Genomic DNA, 23,397 nt, shown 5'->3' on the forward strand with positions numbered 1-23,397 from the left:
CACAGGAATGTGAGCGGCAGATGGGTGCACAGGCAGCTCCGTCAGGGGCTTTTACCACCGAGCCGACAGTCATTTATTACAGAGCAGGGCCCTCTGTCAATCTCCACACACATTGCCTCACCCCCTAATGGATGTGTCAGTAACTAATGCAACCTGACACAAATAGACAAAAAAACCCATACAAACACAGGTTCCGCCACGCAAACGCATACAAAGACAAAGACACCCGCCCGCCCTCTCTCTCTCTCTCTCTCCTACACACGCAATTGTACATGAACATTCATTACTGCTACAAAACAGGTAATGAAAAACAAAACAAACTGGCCTTTTTATGCGCTGATGCGCCGTTCCTGCTCCCCTATTTAATATTCAGCCGCGTTGCTTTGGAAAATATTTTCATTACAACGCTATTTAAATGCAACCCAGGCCCACACTACCGTCTAAGAAGTGCACAGTCTAAGTGATGCAGAATTTATTCCTTTGCTGCTTAAAATCAGCAGAAAAGTTTAATTAGCTGAAGTTTTAACCAGGTTGTGAAGGCTAAAGCCTCAAGAAACACAGTATTCTCGGCCAGGGAGGGTTACTGAGGCAGGTTTTCGCTCAGGGTTACTTTCCAGTTTTGGACTTGAAACAGGCCAATGAAACGCATCTGACGGAGCGATCGCATCCAAACAACCCACCCGCCTGCGCCGCCCCACCGGTACGGTTAACGCTTGGCCGGTCGTTTTTTGCTTGGCCGAACTGAGTCACATATGATTAGCGTCTCTTCCCCGGCACCGGAACGTTCTGTGAGGTGGGGAAGAATAATCTAAGCACCGCGCTGTGGTGCTTAGATTAGAACTTCATTTCTGCGCTGTGTGGGCGTCTGCCTTCAGATATCATCGCTTCAGTCGGATCCGTTCTCAGCAATTCCTTTGTGATGCCTGAAGAACCGCTTCCCCGGCTATGACTGGAAGAGGGGCGTTGTTGTTTTACCTTTTCTTCACCCCCCCCCCCCCGTAATTATAATTTTTTTTCTCTTGTTCTCCCCACTCTCTTTTCACTTGAGTGTAGTTGTGGCAGAGAGGCTCATTTTTCACCGTTAGTCTTCCCCTCTATCAGATTTGGCTCATTGGACTCGGCTTTTGTTGCCAGAGGATGGGAGACAGTTGAGGTGAGACTGTCACCAATGGCCCGAAACTAATGCCCTGCTTTCACCCGCGAGACTCACAATGGCCCCACGCGCTCTCCTTTCAGCATCTCTGCCATGTTTTTCTCTTCTGTCCTCTCTCCTCGCTTTTGTCTGACAGTACGCCTTTTTCTCCTTCTTCTTTCTGAATCATGTAATCAAGCCGGTACTGTATCTGTCACTCAGACAGCCTCTGGACGGGTGTCCGCTGCATTTCCTCTCCGAGGCTTTCTTCAACGCGTGTCATTTATCTGAGCTCATTCTGCCCGCTCCACCACAGAAAACAAGACGTTCATAAATGGCTGCAGCGCGTGGTTAATAATCAGACCCACCCTCCAATGTTTCTTCATTGGAATCTGCGGCCGCATTGTGCTCCGCAGCCCTGCAATATTTCTCTATTGTGCGTTGTGCTTTTAGGAGGAGATTAATCATCTGCTTCTGCTCCATATGCTGTGGGTGATAAAACCCACCTTTTGCTTTTCATAATGAATGTGCTTCACCATGAAAAAAAATTCCTCTGAAGGGAAAATGGCAAAAGGTTAGCAGACTGACAGTGCTGCGAGCGAAGACTCAATTTCAATTTGCGACCAAACGCTGTTGATGAACTGGAACCACAATGCATTAATGTCAGGTTTTGCTGGGGGAAACAGAGGTGAGGGCATAACACTTGTTCACTTGGGTAATTACGACTAATTTCCTGCCCTGCATGCTGAGGGCGCGGGATTGTTCTGGACTACGGGGCATTCTTTTGCAGCCATTTCTAAGGCTTCATGCCTTGGGAGTGTTTACAAGTGTCATGTTCACCAATCAGAATTCTTGAATTAAAGCACTGTCTCACAAAGTGTGGTCCACAAGAGGGGTTTCAGGCAAAACACAACTGTGGTATTGCCGCTTGCCTCAGTAATTGCGATGAAAACAGATTCAGTTCAAAAAGTGCACCTTTTTTGTACAAAATATGCTATAGTAATTTATTTCAGTGTTTTGTTTTTCTGCCTCTCCACCATGGATGGACTGAATACAAAGAAGTGCAACTGATTGCAATGTGGCCCCAGATATGAGGTTAAAGCTGTCCAATGTAGAGTCAGAAATTAATTCACTGATCCATCAGAATAAGCAGAATCATTCTTTCCATTAAAATTCCTTAGGAATATAGTGTTGGTTGTGCCTTTCGTAAAACTGCTGTTTCATTAGTTTTCATTGCATTTGTAATATATTCTTGAAATACAGTTTTTTTTTTTGTTTGTGATATTTAGTGGTCTGGAAAAAGTTTGAGAAACAGTGATGTAGGGTGTAAAGCCATGGTGTCCCTGGCTCATCAGATAGACAAGGTGCCACACTTGTGACATATCGACACGGGTTGGGATTAAATGCCACAGAGTAAGGAGGTAGGATGTGCCAGAGCTGTCAAATAATCCCTATAGGCTCCTCTACTTTTGAATAAAAACACTATGAAAGTTTATTGGGGGTTGGAGGATTGGTCTAGAAATAATATTAGATTATTAAATTAATATTAGTTTTAAATTAAGCAGATGTACACAACACAACATACCAGAGCTAAAAGCAAAGTGTAAAATCAGAGGTCTTTCTTGTCAAAGTACAACACCTGGTTCTTAAGTTGATTTGACTCTGATAAAACAGGGAAAGAACTAATATGTGCAGGATCTATGCCCCCCAGGGAGTGCCCTGCTTTAGAGCTTTTTACAAAAAGATGCACACACAAAAAAAAAGTACACAAAGCCTCTAGTACACTGACGAATTCAAGCCCCACAGTCACATGGATTTCAGATTTGACTGGCTGCCGACTGGCTCATGGTGTTCATGTCATGATCTGGTCTGAAAGGGGTTATTCCAGTCCGGGATCCAGACCGGAGTTTCACTGTTGTCATGTGAAATGCTCTTTAATCAATGTATAAAGCTGCCCTATTTGTTTCTGTTCACCGTCAGGTCTTTGAAGTTAAGATCCATGTTCACCAGTGTCTCGGATGTGTCCCCTGTCTTGTGATTCACCCATTAAACCCTGGTTTCGTGATGTCAGCGATTGCGTCCTTCCTTCTTCATCTCCTTGTCGCCTACAAGTCCTCACTCCGTTCACCTGCCTCGTCATGCCAGCATCTGACATTCCCAGTGAAAATGGTGTTTAATCAGTGGCGCAAATTTCATCAGAGAATTATTTGTGTGAAAACACGAAGCTGTAGTTTAACCTACAAAGGCCGCCCCCACCCCCCTTAGGGGAAAGAAAAAGTTCAGTCAAACGGACAGTTTTTCTGCTTTCTCAACATCTCCCTAATGAAATAAACACTGGGTGGAAAACTGATGAGAAAATGATGAGCGCTGCACTTAGATTTGGGGCTTTTCAGGGGTAATTGGGGATAAACAAAGAGCAAACAATAATAAGCGCTCGTTCGCTTCCCGCCGCTGCATATCGCATTTGTTGACGGAGCCGTATATTTTCACTCATCGTTTGACTCAATTAAAACTGCTGGCGAGTGAATGGGGAGATGCACAATTTCTCGGATGAAAAGAGGTAATTACACTCAAAAGGTTAATTGTTAAATTGAACCTGTGCGAACTTCACGGCACGCTTCTCTCGGCTCGTCTCCAAGCGGCAGAGCGCACAGTGAGGTCTGAAGGGCCCTCGGAGGACCACAGCATAAATAGCCTATATTCTTACTTCTCTGCCACTGAGTCGCCCGACACCAGCTTTCGCTCGATGCAAACAGCAGCACTCTGGAGAGCTTGTGGAAATAGCTTCATGTTCCCCATGTTCATCTGACTTTACTGAGAGGTGCATAATTCCCCACAAGGTGCACACGGAGTGGCAGCCAAGGCAAAACCAAGGAGTCAGACAGATCAAGAAGTCTATCAGGCACATTGGTTTACAATTAATAACTCACAATAAATAACTCACATAAACGGTTCTCTTTTTCTCAAGCAATTGTTACATTTTAAAGCAAAATTTTTAATCCACATTTAAAAATTGTTTAAAAGAGTCAAGTTGATTCAACACAGCATTCAGTTCCCTAATACCAATTTATTGTAGAATTTCTCACTTTTATAGTAGGAGATTTTAAACTGTAATATCAACTTCATGGATTTCTATTAATGAAAGACTTACACTTACAAGTTATTTCAACAATTTTACGAAGAGCTAGTACAGAGTATTTAGACTATCATCTTGCAAGTACCTGCATTTAGATGTTGCCAAGGTGAGGGCATCTCCTACTTCATCTATACATTTCCAGCGCACAGCCACCAAGCCATAAACCAAACTAACCACCCAAACGGTGTGTGTAACTGGTAACAAAAAATATATATCTAAAATAGATGCTTGTTTGGGTGGTTGTATTGCAGTAAAAAACAGAAGTAAAAAAGGAACTGTCACTCCATGGTTTTTGTTATCCTTGATAACATCACCAAAAGCCATTGTCACTGTAACACCAGAATAGATCTGAGATCTGAGGAGCATTCTGTGATCCTCAGCTGTCAGCAGCAGCATTACAGAGATGGACTTCGCAGTTTAAAGTCCAGGGTTACAGAGGCAGCTTCTGGTCACCTGCCAGACAGGACAGATAACAAACGAATTCCCACCATCATACAAGCCTAAATATGCTAACGTCAAAAACCACAGACAATTAGAAGCAGGCGGAGTCAAAATAGAGGGTACACACTCTCACACACAAGGCAAATAACTAAGGCTTGCTATGAAATAAGGGACATGGGGATGGGGATCTTTCCATTTTGGTGACAGAGGCCCAATTTCATGGCTGCCCTGCTCTCTTGGCTCCAGCAGAGTGGTGAGAAATCTGCCCTCTTCCCCACACTCCGCTGAAAGGTGATTTTAGTAATCCCCGCCTGTAATCTGTGTCCAACAAATCGGCATGAGGGACTTTCTGAAAAGGCGGGGAGTGTACACACACAGCGGCCCGGGCACCGGCAACCCATACACAGATAACGCACCGCATGAGCACTAGAAGATGGGGACTGACCATCAAAACGTTACTAACACACAGTTCAATATATAAAGCACACTGTACAGAGAAACAAACATTAAAACATACCCAAAATACAAAATAAAATGGAATAAGAAAATATCAGGCAAGTCTCCCGGAACCCCACATTGTTACCTTATTGGTTACGTCCATGTGAGAGAGCAGGGATCTCGATCTCACCATAAGAGGCCTTAGGGGCCCAGACAGGATTGCAGGGCCCTTGACAGCGATCACCTGCTATAAAGTCACATTAAGCGCTCTCAAGTTTCCACTTCTGGAGACAATGAGCGCTGAGCAGTGTCTCTCTTGGCTGACAAATGTCCGAACTTCACAAAAACACTGTCTGGATATGTCACTGATGTTGAGAACATGTCATTGCAATCACTGTAGGGCACTGTAGGGGGTGGTGGTGAGTGGTTTAGGGTGAGGTGGGGGGGTTTTGAACGAAACCACCCGTATGCCTATTACTACGCCGGCTCCTTGTCCACTCCAGTCCATTTTTTAAATTCTTTTATTTGTTTTTAAATCACCGAATGGCTCGGCTCCAGCCTATTTGGCAGACCTATTCTACTCCTACACTCCACCCCATTCTTTTAGGTCTTCAGACCAGAGACTATTGTCTGTTCCTAGGTCACGTTACAAGCTCAGAGGCTACAGGGCCGTTGCAGTGGCCACTCCACGCTTATGGAATGATGGAATGACCTACGAATCAAGTGTCAGGCAGCCCCCATCAATTGCTGCATTTAAATCTCATTTAAAGGCTCACTTTTACACCCTGGCTTTTAACCCAGTGAGAGGTGAGTCTTCTGCAGTGTTTTATGTGGTTCTTATGCAGTCCTTTCATAACTCTTTTTTTGTTTTATTTGACCTATTCTTTAGTTTCAATTGCTGCATTTTCTCTTGTGTTCAATGTTATTATTAAAAAAACATTTTGTCCATGTCTGTCCAGTCCCTGGCAATTTTAATGTAGAAAACTTTGGTGACGTTTTTGTGCTTCGTGCAGGCAATGCTCATTTGCATGAACTGAAATTGTTATTAAAGGCTTTGACTCTGTGAAATCTGCATGTCCTCTCCTGTGCGCAGGCTGTCGACCCCCTGGCTCAGCTTTCACTCACCCTGACCAGCATCTGTGGGAACGGCCCTCTGGAGTTCTCTGGCACATTGATTGGCGGGATGACCCAGTCTCGCTTCTGCCGCCTCAGTGAAATTGGAGAGGAGCCTGACTGGTGCCGTCTTGGAAAGGAGATGACTCTGGGCTGAAGGTGGTGACCTCGCAGGTTAATGCTCCCCTCTCTGGCCATCTGGAGAAACAACAGAAGATTCAAACTAACCAAATAGAATTTTGTCAGCTTGCTTTGGATACAAAAACACTGAGAACTGTGACTGAGAAAAAGAAGATCCCATCGGACGCCATATGGTAGGAGGTCCTTGGAAATAGCAGAGAACAATGCAACATTAGAAAAGTATAAGTCATTTTTTCCAAAGTTTTGACAATACTTTGAAGAAAGTTTACTACAAATGGTAGTAAAATGAAAATACATTGGCCTCCTTTAGAGTATACAGTAAACTACAGCATATTTAAATGACTTTATACATCCAATAAGGAGGCACGTTATATGAAATTTCTAATGTAATATCTTTGTTAACTAACAAGATGAGACTTAAATGCTGGTCATGTGACTACAACTATGACCAAATATATCCTGTATTATTGTTGACAAAAAAAGTGAGATAAAGTGAAATATGGTTTACAAAATAAAAACTATACTAAAATGTCTCATCGTTTTCTTTGACAAAAATGAGATGGGACAATATTTCCTCTTGTTTAATTGTGTTAGTATAACTTGATTTCTGTTTCCCATTCGGTTGCACAGATGACGTCACTTCCGCAATCACAGATTAAAATAAAATTAGCAAGGAATGACAATCAGTGGAGCTACTTTTTTAGGGAAGGGTAGGGTGATTTAGGGTAGGAAATTCTCTGGGCAGACAAAGCATGAGATACGGAGGTAACCTTTCCAACTATGACTACACAAGGGGATAAATTCCAGATCTCTGGACGCTCTCAGAGGGGTGAAGCAGAATGACACTCTTCCTACCTATCACAATTTCTAGCAACTGCAGGACCATAGACAGGCTAGGGGAATTCGTATGGGACCTTTAATAGATAAAATGCTGTAAATAGTTGCAGCATGAGAATAAAGTGTTGTCCTCAGACTGTGTTCAATGACTCTCTTTGTCCTTGGTGAACCTGTAGTCTGGTCACTGGCGTCCGACGCTGCTATACAAGCGTGGATCTCCACAGTAGGGAATTGAAGCTTGTGGTTTACTGTTTGGCCTTGTGACACAGTAATATAACTCACCTGCCTTTGGTGATGCACACTGTGATATTTTCCCACATGAAGGGCCTGGTGCCAAATGAAAAATGATAAATAAAACCACAATTTGATGGTGCTGACAGCTAAACAATGCCTGACGGCTGCTGTTGACCCTGACGATTGGTACGGAGGTTGGGAGAGGTGAAAGTTTTTAAAAGGCGTGTCGACCGGCAAGATCGAGGACTCAGATTAACATTTTTTATCCAAGTGGTCAGTTTGCTGCAATCAGCAAGCTTTTCTATACTCCTGCTGTTCCTACATAACCCCAATGCACTGTTGTTTCTGCGAATGTGGCCGAAAGCTTTTTGTTCTGCCTCATTCTGCTTTCAGCTCACACCGGTAGCAGTCTGGGTATCCTACCGATGGAGCACAAACACAACTTGTCAGTAGGAGAGCGCTGACAGATGCAAGCTAAACCTGAGCAAACACAGTACATAGCATATCCGCCCGCGCACATAACCCCCTCAGTGCTTTATTTCTTCACAGCTTACGGAGCCTGACCACGGATAGCAGTCTCAGGGCAGGGGTGAGGCCGCCGGCAGGGGCCGACTGAGGGGACAGGAGGGTGGGGATGGGCATGGAGCGAGGGAAGAAGACGCCTGCTGCCAAGATAACATGCCACATCACTTCCACCTCATGCACTCATCCAAAACATTCACTGCAGCGCTCACAGGGACCTGCAGCACATCCTGCCAGCAATTTCTGAGGAGTGGTCTGGAATTAATGTGGAGAGAGCAGGGAGGCAGGAGATAAACACAGAGATGAGAGGAGGGCTACAAGACACAAAGAAAAAGAGAGAACGCGAACATGATATTACATGGAAAAATATACAATAGCTGACACAGAGACAGACAGGTGAAGTAAACCATGTGACCCTCCCCCCAAAGCTCACCTTGATGACCTTTCTGCGTGATGAGGTTGAGTAGACTGCCAGCGCACCAAAGCCGCAGCCCTGTGTATACTCAATGTGTTCCAGCGCTGATAAAGCCCTTATCTCCAGCCACAGCTATCTGTTCATTTACATGGGCCATTTGTACTCTCAATCGTTATCATGGCCTCTGCCTGCCTGCAGTCTGTGACATCAGGAGCACTGATAATAGGGTCGATGTGTCCCAATCAGCATGCTGCGGGACTCTTTAAACATTCCTGCGAGCAGTGCTTTATGTTGCCAATGCTGTTTTTCGATGCACATGGTAAGGTAAGGGTGATGACCTGGGGCCACATATATAATCTTAATAAGATTATCTTTAAATGAGAGAATTAGTTCTGGGAAAAATAAGCAAAAAAATTATGCATCACAGCTGTCTTACACATGCATTTTAGAAATGTGCTCCAAATGTATTCTGAATACATTTATTTTGAATGTACTATTAAAGAATACACTACTGAATGCATTAATTACAATTTATTCAATATTCAGTCATTACTACTTTCCTGAACACTTGATTGCTTCACTTTCAGGGAAAACATCCACTCGGAGTCTGGTGATTAGCTTCCCCCCAATGACTAAACTGCAGCCAGAAAGCATAAGTGTGTGACATGATTTTGCCAGCAATTGACTCTCTTACACTGCTATTTAGTGTGCATTTAGTAAAAAAAAAAAAAAGAACAAGGAGAGTGTATGAGATGACAGATAGAGAGGCGGAGCTCTCATTACCTGAGGCCAAAATGCTGGTCCAGCTGGCAGAGCATACCATCCATGACTAGTTGGCAGAATCTAGCCCACCTGTACGCCACCAACAGAATGTCATAGGTACTGGTCTGGCTTTATTCCTCCACACTTGTAAATTCTGGCAGCACTTCCGAACTCTTTGGACCAATATTATTCTAAAGGGCAAAGTTTTCATTTCACAGAACAACATTCTTATTTCCCCTGCTTTTTGTCAGGCTTGTGTGAATGTCACATATGATTACACTTTACATGTAAATGTAATGGTTCCATTAAGGATTGTTTCTGCACTATAAAACTGTAGAAAATTGGCATGCTGTTTATGGGAAAAATCTAATAATAAAAACCAAAACAATAAAATGAAATGCTTTTTGCTGCTCAGTAAGTGTTGTGAAGCTTGACGGATCGTAAAGCTCCAGTTCAAGAATGTGCCTCATTTAACTGCACGAAAAAAACCCCCCAAAAAAACCCAACTGGCTAAGGCAGTCACATTCTAATTCATAGCTGGACAGAAAACTGGACAGCCAACAACGCAGCCTGTCAGGACACTGCATGGATCAGAATGCCGAGTCCCACATGTGCTAGTCAGAGACCAGGTCGGGTGAAGGATGAGAATTGAAGCAGACTGGCTCGCTTTTTCTCCTTACAGTTTACACCTGAAGGCGCCGGTCCAAGCTTTGCCGCAATCGCAATCGACCTGAGACGAATTAGCAGCCAGCCCCAGCATGGCATTGAACTGCGATTAAACTGAACTCTGATTCGACTCGTTGCACTAAGACATTGTAGATGCAATAGGCTGGCATGAAAAGGCTGGAACATATAAAGAACCACGTATGCACTGATGACATGAATCAATCAAGTAACCTGACCAATAAGTTTGAAATAAAAACAGATTGCACAATCATTAGTTTTCAATAAGCACACCATATTCAAATTAGCCTACACTATAGCAGTAGACACTAAATAGGGACATAATCAAACCATTTTTCGTTTAATCACCCATGCAGGAGACGTCTGCTGATTTTTCTTAAATGTCTTTGTTGTCTTAAATGTCATTGTTGTGATGGGCTGTTAATTATGTTGTGCTGTGCTGTTGTGTTACCTAATCGTATTAGCCTCAGCCTTTTCCCTCCACAGTATTGACTTTCAGACGTGAGAGAAGCTCAAATAGCACAGCAGCGCTGAGATCTGACACAGAACAGGCCCTGCCTGCGTTCCTCAGACAGCTCCTCCCAGGTGTTTTCAAGTATCAGTCATCTCTTTGTTTGGTTGCTCACTTTGTTGAAAGCTCACTCATTACAAAGGTTTATTATTGGCCAGAAGAAAGCAGTTGCTGAATAATTATGCCCCTCTGATTAAGAACGGTAGGTCTTTATGTTCCCTTGAACTTGATGGCATTTAAAATATGCTGTGGACTGAACTAGGGATGAAGGCCTTTAGTCAGAATCTGCTAATGGCAGCAAGATTAATCCACATGTTCACTTAAGATGAGTAAGTGGTGGCGCTGATGTCCTTCTGAAGAACAAAGAAACTTTTCCAGAGGGTTGTGTTGAGGAAGAGGACATTGCAGGTGGACAGGGACATGGGAGCAAAGAGGAGCGGGACTCTTCCAGGTCTGTCCTCGGGCCCCCTGAGTTTCGGCAGGCTTGCAACGCAGTTTGTCATTGTCTGGGTGACTTTGGGATAGCCATGCTGCCTATGGGGAGGACACCAGAATTTGTGTTGGCAGCCCTTCCACCCAACATACTTACTCAATGCCCATCCAAACACTAACATTCGCCTGACCTTACAGGACCTGATCCAGGAGATAAAAGAGGGCTGTCTGCTGGCCAGGATCTTCTTAGTAAATGAGTTAGTGTTATTCCTACACTAGATTTAAACCACAATCATGGAATCATGAGATAAAATAATTTTATATTACTGCACAGAATTAGCAGAAAATAAGCATATATGCTGTAAAACATGTCTATGGGGAAAAAAGGCCTAAGAACATTGTGTCTCAAGTCAAAATATAAGAATTGAGACAGATGATTAATGTCGATTGCCAACTGCAAATGCTCAGTCACCTTTCGATTTCAGACGACACCATGGGACATGAAAGAGAACATTGCTGGCAGGTCTAATAGCTGCTTTCCACCAACTGGGAATGTGTTCTTGAATTGGCTCCATTCAGAATTCTTTGAACCTCCCTGCCAATGACCAACCAGCCCAGATTTATACCGGTTTTCAGCAGAGCCTGTGCAATCATGGATGCATCATCAGACAGTGAACTTGAAACCAGTAGGATGACACTCTCATTGATGCTGTCATAGTTTATATCACTATTTTTTGGTTCCAGTCAGGAGCCAACTTTTCAGTTGATTTATTTGCTCTGAATGTTTCATAGTTTGGTGCCAAAAACACAAAAAAAGTAACTAAACTGGTTTGAGGAATTGTGATCTGTTTATACAAACCTTGTCAGAAGCCCTCAGTGAGAATATGAAGGACATCTGGGGGTAAAACAACCTTAATCAATTTACTAACTTAACTGGTTTTCAAATTCGGATGCCTGGAAAAGCACAATTACTTCTTGTTCTGCTATTACATCTGGCGCTGACACTCACTGTGAGGGGAAATAATTACATCCTGCTACCACATCACCTGCTTTCACACTGCTTCCACCAGGGCAGAGCATTAGCTCAATCAGTGTCAATGATTCCAGGCTCTCCATTAACGTGATGTGAGGTGCAGAAAAAAAACTTGGCAGTGTTTCCATATAAATCCTGGGCTTTCTTCTGATATGAGAAAATCACATTTCTCAACATTCCATTTAACCGCCTGTACTAGTAAATCCCATTTAAATGTTCCCCCGAGGATAAAACATGGAAAATAGAATGAGAACAATAGCAGAAAGGGATGAGGGTGTAATTTTAAAATATTTTTCCATTTACTATTGCCCCATGGCTACATCAAGACAAATTACCCAATGGAAAATTCTGAAATATTAACAAATGTACAGGAAAAGTGCTCTTACCGGGTTGATTGATGTGGAAGAGGGGTGTCCTGCCAAAGCCAGCTTCACCGTGGTCTCCCAGATGTGCAAGTCCAGATTGTGACCTTTTGCAGTCACCATGAACTGGACTGGTTCAGACAGATTTGCCACTTCCTGCTCAGTGTAGATGGAGCCATCTGGCCGGACGCTGAAGTTTGGGTCGCTGCTCTCGAATCCCACCGCCCCAGTGACCTGGCACGCATCAAACTTCACTGCAAAAAGACAAAACAATCACAGAGACAAACATGTTGAAGACGGAATAAATAATGCCTTCAGTACACTTCAGTTATTCAATCAAGAAGGAAACTAGGCAATAGAGCTGGGCGATAATATATTGCAATCTATAATGTGATACAACATATATATCTCAATATCTTGAAATTTCCTCTAAGTCACAGGATAAATGTTAAATTCAACCCTTTATTGCATAAAATGACACAAATGTAACCACAGCTAAACATTGTATTTTAAACACACATTTGTGGAGAAGTGGCTCATATTTGTAAACTGGTTGGCCACCATTGCTCTCACTGAAATGTAAAACCACAGTTGCAATTTCTCAGCAAAAAAAAAAAAAAAACGACCTCTTTAAGAGAGGTTTGAATCCTGATCCGCCAAGGTGCCACTGAGGTGCCACTAAGCAAAGGCACCGTCCCCACACACTGCTCCCCGGGCGCCTGTCATTGCTGCCCACTGCTCACCAAGGGTGATGGTTAAAAGCAGAGGACACATTGCATTGTGTCACCGTGTGCTGTGCTGTGTATCACAATGACAATTACTTCACTTTCACTTTCATTAGTCACGTCATGGCATCCTAAACATCCAATCACTTCCATTTTTGCTATTTTTCCCCCTTTCATTTGCACTACTTGTATACTACCATGGTCTGTTTTGTATCTGCTTGTTTGTATCCAAAATAATTCCACACCATTGAAATAGCTGCTTTTTTGGGAATTATATCTTCAGCAGTACCGCTTCCAGCCATGTTTACCTTCAGCATCACAACTTTAGTAACTTTGCACTGCAAATGAGTGTAATTCACTGTGTAATGGTGTAATGTCTTTATGCATATCATGATTATATTGTTTTTCCTGGGTCCAAAAAATTTACAGGTATTATCATGAATGATATGACATAATACCCACCTCTACTCTGAAACATTATAATATCTTTCGGACAGCAAAATAACAAATATTGCCTTCTGCCAGCAACATTTAAATGTCCCTCCCACATGCCTAAGCTCATTTACCAGGACCACCTACTGTACATGCTCATTTACACAGAATATGACTAGTTAGCTGATGGTTTTTGCCACATAGCAAAAGCCTTAAAACATACTTCAAAATTAGGACTCATTATGTTCTATGGAGCTGTGTTCATTCCAGTTCAGCCTTTCTTCCCATGCTTCCCAGAGCAATTCTGAATGACATCCTAACACTTCAGAATGAGTGGGAGAAACATACAAAGCACTGTAAAAAAAAATCTCCCAGTCACAAGTTCTTCAATTCCCTCTCCGGTGGCACATTTGACAAGGATGAAGGCATTGTGGGTGTCCATGGTCTATCTGCCTGACAGGAAGAGAAGGGGTTTGGACAAGATCATGCACCCCGCAGGATGACATCCGATGTTTGACAGAGTTGAGAGAGAGAAAGAGAGAGAGAGCGGTGGAACATCCAGCAGAAATTTTAACATTCAAAGGCCACCCATCCCATCAGCCCAGATATATACGAAAAACACATAGACTCCAACTTTCAAAAATAAAACCATCGCTTGATGTGCCACACGCATGTTTGTGTTGATAGAGCAGGGGCACAGAGGATTTAAGCAGACTATACCACCGCGCATTCAGCAGCGGTGTTGCCATTCAACAGTAATGTTGCCATTAACTTCTCAAATTCTTACCTGAAATCCCAGTCTAGCCGGCACGTCACACTTTTTTCACATAAGCCTGCTGAACTCACAAACACACAACTATTGACAAATTCTTTCCAGGTCAGCAAGCACTGGAGAAGTTCAGCGAGTTATTGGTTCTCTCCTGTGCTTTGGGACATGAAGGCCCCGGCACACTGAGGGCTAACAGGAGCAGATGGTATTACCACAGAGACCTTGGGGAGGATTGCAGAGGCCCTGAATCTGCTTAGTACTCCCTGAGAGGAACGAGGAACAGGCGCGACCAGGCTGCATGTAACGGGCCCACGTGACACTCTGACCAGGCCAGGCTCGAGGACCCGCGGCACTGAAATAGACCACCTCACCCCTCCCCTCGGCTTCGTTTTTCTGCTCTAGCTGGAGAATGAGGCTCTTCACTGATCTTATCTTTCATCTGCACTCCAGCTGATATAAAAAAGACAAATTGATTTCATAAATCACCCTGGTATCAAATTGCTTGTTATGAGCAGAGGTGGTACAGCTTTACCAAAAAGAAGAAAAAAATACGAATAAAAAACAATGTGAAAAAAAAAAATGCCTAACAAGCTTTTTATCAACCCATCTATCCAATTTACAGCTCAACTTCCTGTCACAAAATGCACTAAACAACAGACTAATAAGGCAGGGAATCCATTCACGAACTGCCTCACGCTTCATGCATTAGTCTGTCGTTTTGTTTGGGAGTAATTGTACGAGTGACGGCAAAAAGGCAAATGCATTCTTCTCATAATAAGTGCATCAGCCTTGGAGTACGTAAGAAATCTACATTTTTAGCTCTTAAGTGCACCTCTCTAAGTCTTGGGAGATAAAAAAGAACAAAACTACAGTAGGTGGGTATATTTGCTGTGGTGTTGTGCCACTACCTATCTGAAATCTCTCTAAACCCACTGAATCTCTGACTTCTGACAGGTGACGGAACGCTCCCCACAGTGCAACAGCAAGAGTGGACCGAGGATGCAGAGATACAGCATCCACGTACTTCTACCAGTAGGAGAAAATACATTTTAAAAATGAAAAATACAAATACATTTTCTGGAAAAAAAAAAAACTTTTTTGTAAAGAGTAATACCTTTACTGACATTTTATGATTTAACGATCATAAAGTGCATTCAGATTTGATATTTGTATTTATTACTGTTTTTTGTTTTTTTTTACAATTTTTTATATGACAATCATATTTTCCCATCTGCTAGTAAGCTGCATGAAGCAGGAGCCACAATTTCAGAATGTCCCCATGTAGTGGACATTAATGTTAGCATGAACTCTCTTAAGAACATAATTCACCATAGTTAGAGTTCAGGGTGAAATAGGCATTTACTGAAGGTGGCCCATTTACAGCGTTTTTAGAGGGAGCAGCCAATTTTGGGTCAAACAAAACTCCTTTTCACTTTCTGTTTTTTTTTCAAAAGTGCGAGTGTGTCTTCAAATGAGCAAAAGTGTTGGACACTTCTGTACAATTCCAACATCCCACACATTACAACTCTTTGCTCTATCCACCATGATGATGGGATAGATGACCGGAAACATGACTGCTGCACCCCAGCATAATATGCTCATTGTTAATGGACATTAGGGGACACTACTTTCTTAGAATGAACCTGTGTCATAACAACACAGATAGTGGCTTATCAACATGGTCTGGTCTTGATAAAACATCCCTAGTGCTAATTAACCTGCCTGTCAGAAATGAATAAGGCCTGTTGTGCAAATGACCAAAATTTGTTTTAAATGACCAAGGTAATTATCGTCACTGATGCCAGCCCTTGGCACCCCTGCCATTGGAAGAAGCCGAACCTGTACCAGTGTTGGCATAATAATGGCAGCAGGATTATAATGGGATGAGGCCCGTGTGCCCCTCCGTGTCCCTTGAGAGTGGCGTTGGCATGGAAGCACAGGCTGTACCCCACCAAAGTGCTTTGTTCCGACAGACTTCTTTTGATTCCTTCTGAGGGCATGAAGCCAGCGGCAAGCAAATGAGAATGGGAGGACGTCCATGGCCACATGGAGAATTCACTTCGACATGCACACACACACACACACACACACACACACACACACACACACACACCTTGGAGGACCTACCTCACACAACCTGGCACAATTAGCTGCTGGCTAACCTGCTCTTCTAACTGTGGCATGCAAATTTTCTGGAGCAACCAGGGGCTACTGCAGAGGTAACAAGCTCAAGATATTAGAGCAGAGCTTTTACTGCAGATTATGATGGAGAATTACTTTAAGTTGGGGTCCACGGAGATGAAATACAGCGAGCTTGATGCTGGTGAGAGGAAAACAAGAGGGACCGGGGAGGCCAGGTGTGTACTGAGCCTCTGCTAGGTGCATTTTAAATCCCCTCCGGCTGCTCACCTTCAGAATGGATTAGCAGTGGGCTCTCTCTGTGTTTGTTTTCTCAGCAGACACAGCTGAAGGTCATCCTGCTCGGGGCTCAGGACAAAATTGTAAAAAATTAAAAAAAAAATTCTGAATGGAAGATGTCATTTCATTTCATGAGGCCCTTTGAACATGAAATTAAATTCCATCTGCAGTAACAACATTTATTTCTCCTGCTACCCTAAATCACAAGAAATATGTGGCTTTAACAGAACAGAACCCATACAGAAGACATAACCGAAACACTTTCTGAAGACAAAGAAAGAAGAGAAAAATGGAAGAAACACCCTCAATGCCATATCAGGGCCAAAAGTTTGCAACTAGGAAAAAATCTGAAAGTGACAATCTGACCTGAAACTGAAAAAAAAAACACAAAACGATTCAAACAAAATTATATTTCTAGTAAAAAAAAAATCTATGTTCATTTATAATTTATATATGTTTTTTTTTTTTTTTTTGTTGCTTTGAAGAATATGTGGGCGTGCAAGCGGTTGGCTTGAGCTTTTGCCTGTAGGCACTGGCCATCTTTACCCCTTACCACAGACAATACACCTGCTGCTGGTGCAAAGGTTTATGGGTACTGAGCCATATCCGACACACACACTTACACAGACACCAGTGGCGTTGGTTGGTGTGTGCACTAGCGTGGACTACAGTTTCACACGTCTGATGGCACAAGGCTGCACAACAGTTTCACTGCACAAGAGTTCCAAACACTAAATATGCAGTACGCTGCCTGTGACATATGCATGCATTCTTTCAAAAAGCTAAAATGAAATTTTTCCTGCCACCACTCTTAACAGAAAATGAAAAGTAAATGTCAAATTAGGCAACCAATGATGATCACATGTTGAGTCTACAAGAGTTCAACTGGATGCCTATTTTCCTCAGGCTTAGCCTGGGATCAGATTGACACCTATTAACACAGGTTTGTTATGTACAGTTATTTTTAACTTATCTTTCGTTTAACTACAGATGAAGTAGTGTGCATGTTCAAGTCAACACCTCCCGCCTCTCCTCCTCTCAGTCCGATCAGCACCTCCCACTCAGTTTGAAAATGAGAGGGCTTCAATGCACGGCAGAATGAGCAAACAAAAAAGAAAGAAAGAATCTCGGATAAATCAGTAAAAACAGCATTGTACCCTTGAGTGGGTTGGAAAGGCCCGATTAACCCACACTGCAGACTAACCAAGCTTATTTGGGAGGTAATGCCCAATCGTGCACGTAAATTCGCCGCATCATCTACGCATGTTTTCCGACCAACATTCGTATACCACCTGAGTTCCATTTCACAGTCAGCTTGGGAACCCTGATGGCCGTTTACGCGCTGCCCTCTCAACACTCGGCAGGTATATTGTCACCGTTCTGAAATGGAGTCCGTCTTACAGTTGCAGATGGATTCCTGATTCCTTGCTTTTGCTCTGCCACAGCTAAAGCCCACACATGTCTACCAACACGTCTACTGCTGACAGCCTAGCCAATGACAGGAGAAAACCTGGAGCTATGTGGGAAGGGAGCGCCGTGCTCCTGTGACTGTGTTTGTTGGTGTGTTCATCTTCACGTGTCGTGCTGTCACATGAACATGTTTCCAATGTGTGTATGAATGTGATTGAGAGGAAGATCTGCAAACCATATTAGTGTAAGAATACAATATATTAGTGTGTGTGTGTGTGTGTGTGTGTGTGTGTGTGCACCTCTGCTCCATCGTAGCAGCCTGCACTTGTTATCGGTGACTGGGGATTGTCTGACTGAAGCAGGGCTTGTCTGGATGATAGGGCGCTGTCACATCATTAGCCCCCATTATTCACTGCCTCTGCAGGTAGGTGGACACTATTGGACAAAGCCAGGCCGATTTCCTCCCGAGAGAGAGGCCCATATTCACTACATGGAAATATCTGGACTCTGCTCAGAGCCCGTGGATATCGGCTTTCCCAGGTTGAATGTTGAAAGCCAGAGCTAATTTCTAATAAATGTGCTCAGGGAATAAGCAGCACTTCACTCCTTCTCCATTCTGTCAGCTGGAAAGCGATCCTGACTGAGAAGGGTTCTTGTTGTCATTTCTTAATAGAAGAAGCCGGCCCCTGCATTATCTCAGCCGAGGAGGGTCTCGGGTAGCCGAGGGTGTAAGGAAGACAGGAGATTAAAAGAAAAGCGTGCGGGAGCAGGGAAGAGCGGATGCAATTAAAAGACAGGTTCACGGATCACAGCGCATGGCATCAAATGTGATTAATATACTGTACCTTTACCCGGCAGAGGTGGTGCTTTGTTTGCTGTGCGAGAGAGATAAAAACTTTTGCAGTGCTTCCACAAAGATACAGCAACGCATCTCTAACACCTACACACTCATCTCATGGTATTATAAACCCCCTCATAAGCAGTACATTATGCACTGTATGTAAGGTATGGCTTTGCCTTTAGTCCGGTAACAAGGTGTTCCAGGATAGAATATACTCTCTCTCTCTCACTTGCTGGTGTAAGGTCAAAGACGTCCAAAGACGTCCCCCTATATATATATAAAAATAAGAAAGAAACATGATGTGCAGAATGAGGTAGTTGTGTGTGTCAGGCAAAATAATTTTAAACTAAACTAAACTAAACTGAACTAAAACGGCATTGAAAAAACACAAATGAACCACCTTTTTTCTTGTATTATGTATGTATGTCCTTACACTAGCCCCATGCTTAGCATGTGCTAAAATGTCTATAGTTCCTATAGCGATCTCTAGATTAGTACAAGCAGTATGGCCGTACAAATGCAGTAAACTTGGGCAAAATGATTTTACTCCAACTTTACTAAATGAAGCTCAAGGTATTAGCAACAGTCTAAAAATTAACAAGGCAATTTGACCGGAGTGTGGCTCAGAATGGATTAACCACTGAGGCAGGTGTTATTATACTATTATACTCTACTAGTATAGTGTAATACAATATTTCTACAATTATAGGTCAGCAGCAGTTCAGTACTCCTACTGATATGCAGAGCCATGCATCTGTACCAGTCAAAAACCAGTCAGCTTCTGTCCTGGCGTGCCTCACCCCTGAGCTCACAGCCCGCTCCATGTTTCCAGCATGTTCAACGTTCCTGTCATTTGTCCCATTCTCTCCAACCCTTGCACACGGACATGCGCGTTATGAGAGTTGTCAATAAATCATGCAGTGTTCAAAGCAAGGGGGTGTGAGAGGGGGTGGTGTGGTGGGAGTAGGGGTTGGTTGTGCTTAATTGGATCCAAACAGATAGCATTTATCAAAGATGGCTTTAACTTGAGATGGTTATTCTGAACTACCCATTAAGCTATATTGCATAGTCTAAAATGTAACTTGTACATGAAGTTAAGGTTCCTTTGCTTAATTGTGTCTGTATGATTTGGAGAAATAAACCGATACAGAAAAGAAAGCACTGCTGCCCACTCAGCTCTTCTTATTATTTCTCACACCCAGAAGACAAACTATTATGATGTTTCATATACAGTGTTTGATGTTCAAATTTAAACATATCTCAGTGTTAATACAAGGATTTGAATACAGCAGACGTCACAAACCCAATCTTTAGGCACCACAGACGCGACTAAACCAGATGTGCAGACACACATTATCACCGCTTTCATTCAAGAATGCTACATCTTATAAAATGACTGTGACTGTGAGCCTTTATGATTAGTAAAACGCATCATCCTTCGGTGGGCTGGAGCCCCACCCAGGGTGAATTCCTGCCTTTCACTTTTACTTTCTCTGCAAATGTTTGCAGTTAATTGCTCCACGTCACTCTCACATTTTCAGACAGCATTGAAATTATTATTATAATGGGCAGCACAGAGGTTAGGGAGCCTCAAGGTTAAGAGCCATTCATGTATTATATTAAAAGAGAGAAAGGACACCGCATAGTATGGTTGAGGCTAATTACAGTAACACTAATGTAAACCTACTGCAACATTGAACTGCATAAGTGCTGGAATCAGTGCTCAGTTCCTTAATGATAATCAGTCAATCCTTTTTTTCAAGTTCTATCTCTGTGGGCTGCCTCCATGTTGGACAGTTTTATTCTTTGTCCGCTTGCCCTTAATGTGCACCACAGCCTCCAAACAAACTCCTCACATCTCCCAGGGAAGCTTGATATTTTCTCACAGACTGTAATCAGCTTTTAATTTCCTTATTTCCACTATTGATTCACCTCACCCACTCTCTAGCTGCATCATTTGCATAATGTTTTTTTTTCAAGCTTATATAACTATTCAGTTTCCTTTAATGAACATCTAATTACAGTTTAATTTAACTCCTGTTAAAAATGTCCACATTAGACCAGACAATTCAGTTCACCTAATGTCTTTTATAAAACACAACAGTGGGAATCACACAAGAATATTAAATCAAAATAGAATATAAGTCAAAAATACAGAATAACATTTTTCTTCCATTTGTAGTTCAGAAACACTAATGAATTGCATTAAAACATAATGTTTCATTGACTCTAAAACCTAAGCCTAAGTTTAAGCCTGAGGGCGCAGATTATCTCCATCCTCTTTCGTGGCAGCAATGGCATCTGTTACAGATCATGCTGTGGCACTTGCGTTGCTAATTTATGTCAGAATAATTACGGACTCTCAGATTCTTTCCGTGTTACCAATAATAAAAGGTCATGGTGCTGATTTATCACGTCATTATAATGGCTATCATTACCATTATAAACTTCATCAAGAGTGGCAGATTGAGTCGGCACTGTAGGACACCTTTCCTGTACAGGGCCGGGCCTTTGGGCTCTCTGGGATGTGAAATGTTGCGAACATACATGCTATCCTGAGGTCTGCAGGTGCGCCACTGCGAACAAGCCCAGTTCTTCACGCTGCATGACCTGGCACTGGGCAGAATCTGTCTGGGGGCTGTAAACACACAGGAAGTGTCATGACTAACACACCCTTGTGACCAGAGTGCTACTAAAAAAAAAAAAAAAGCCATGATCTGGTTGCTAGGCAATGCTACCTATTGTCACGGTGATGGCCATTCATTCCCTTTCACTTAAAGCCCTGGTGATCTGAGCTCTGAGCCGTGGGATGAACCTGACATGGCGCGTCAGCACGTCAATACTTTTTTGACCCAATGCGTCTCAAGGACGGCCTGGTTTTTGCAGTGTATTTGCAGTGGCGGGGCCATTCTGCATCTTTCGTTTCAGAGACCAGGCAACCTTTCACAGGCAATGCGCTGACCGTTTTTCATCCCTCACACTTTCCTGATCACGCATTTAAGGTGTGTCTATTCACCCAATATTTCTCTACGCAGAGATCCTCTTTGAACATCATGTCTGCTCTGGAGAATCAATTAAGGCAGCGCCTAATTCATTCACACCTTACTCTTACGTGCTCCTTATGTAGCGTTTGATCTTGCTCTCAGGCAAACATGGGGAAAATGTTGCATAAAGACAGATCACAGCCTGAATGAAGAGATCCCAACCTGGCCCCCTTATTAAATTCAAATTCACTGTCTCTCAAGTGGAGATGCAACCTTAAATTAGCACAGAAATGAAGAAGCAGACGGCATCATTCGCAAGCTCCCGCATGTTTAAAAAAAAATGTATTCCAAAAAGTTATGGGACTTGTCAGTGGCTGTCTGAGGGCTTATGTTTTATAATGGGGTCTAACCCAGCAGAACGTTACCACAGCAAAGTACTTAATCAAAAAAGGCAAAATCCTACTATAAAAAGCATCCCAGACCAAGTGGTGGACAACCCTCTCCAAGGTTACCCCTGCTAACGGGCGGTTACCACACTAATCTTCCACACTCCTCTATTGTGGCATGTGGCTGCTCGCTGTTCCTGAGGGGAGGCTATTGTTTTCTCAGAGTGCTGAGACACAATAGGGAGAGTGATCCCAGTCTGGACAGCTATCTCCTGCCACACAATCAGAGACATGTCTCTGTGGGCATTCAGGTCCAGGCCATTATTCTTATCGTCACTGGGCATCACACTGAGCAAAAATATCTGCAAAGGTCAACACACCAACTCTCTACCTTACTGTCAAGAAGCCATTGCCTCTGTAAGGCATAAAACTCATAAATATATAACACTTATAAATATAAGAGTTTTGCCCCAAAGGCACTTTATTGACTGGCAGTTTGTGTGTGTGTGTTATAGTGAAAATGTATAGAGAAATGTTTAAATAACCAAAATCTAAACATTGAATCCATCTTTTTGGGCACTATTTTCAAGCTAAGGCTAAGCACAGGGCATGTTCACTAGTGGATGGTCACAGGTATCCTCAGCATAAAAAATATAAAAGAGCTGCTTTGTAGTTATCTGTGTCTGAAGAAGACAACTGACTACACTTTTTGTCTGTGAACAAAATTCTTTAATATATAATAATATATATTAGGTTAAGATATTCTTTGGCAGTAATGGGATTAAATGGAAACAGCACGATGATGGACAGTTCTCACATATGCCACGTCCTCATTATTGATCTTTTATACACATGCCCGTCAAATGATCACATGCATAAACATCATTAAAGATTGATTTCTCTCATTCTATGAAAATAAATGAGGACATCCTACTCCAGTACTTCTACTCTTCTCACGACTTGATTTGGTTACGATAATCAACGCCTCGGTAATGATGCATCACAATGTTGTCCATTAAGAGTTAAGGTCTCTGCTTGTTTTTATAGTTTCACTGCTGGCGTTTCAGTCGCCCCATTTTACGTTCATGCTGCCTGAGGATTCGGTTGTACTTCTGGCACAGTTCTCTCGTGTGGGCGGGGCTTCGCCTCATTGGCCAGCTGGTATTTGAGTAACAGAGAGTCTCACAAGAGAAAATGAAAAAGAGTGAGACGAAAGCAAAAACATATGTTGTCAACATT

General features: G+C 42.8%; 1 protein-coding gene across 2 annotated transcripts in view; it reads right to left on the reverse strand.

Moving 5' to 3' along the window:
- cdh4 (cadherin 4, type 1, R-cadherin (retinal)) overlaps positions 1-23,397 on the reverse strand; it is a 186,683-nt gene that overhangs the window by 66,953 nt on the left and 96,333 nt on the right. For both annotated transcript variants that reach the window (XM_028999309.1, XM_028999310.1), the window contains 2 exons: positions 12,218-12,447; positions 6,273-6,458 (listed from right to left, as the gene is read on the reverse strand). In XM_028999309.1, coding sequence (XP_028855142.1) covers positions 6,273-6,458; positions 12,218-12,447 — 416 coding nt within the window. The remainder of the gene's footprint in view (positions 1-6,272; positions 6,459-12,217; positions 12,448-23,397) is intronic.

The sequence above is a fragment of the Denticeps clupeoides genome, chromosome 12 (assembly GCF_900700375.1).
Source record: "Denticeps clupeoides chromosome 12, fDenClu1.1, whole genome shotgun sequence".
NCBI classification, from domain to species: Eukaryota; Metazoa; Chordata; class Actinopteri; order Clupeiformes; family Denticipitidae; genus Denticeps; species Denticeps clupeoides.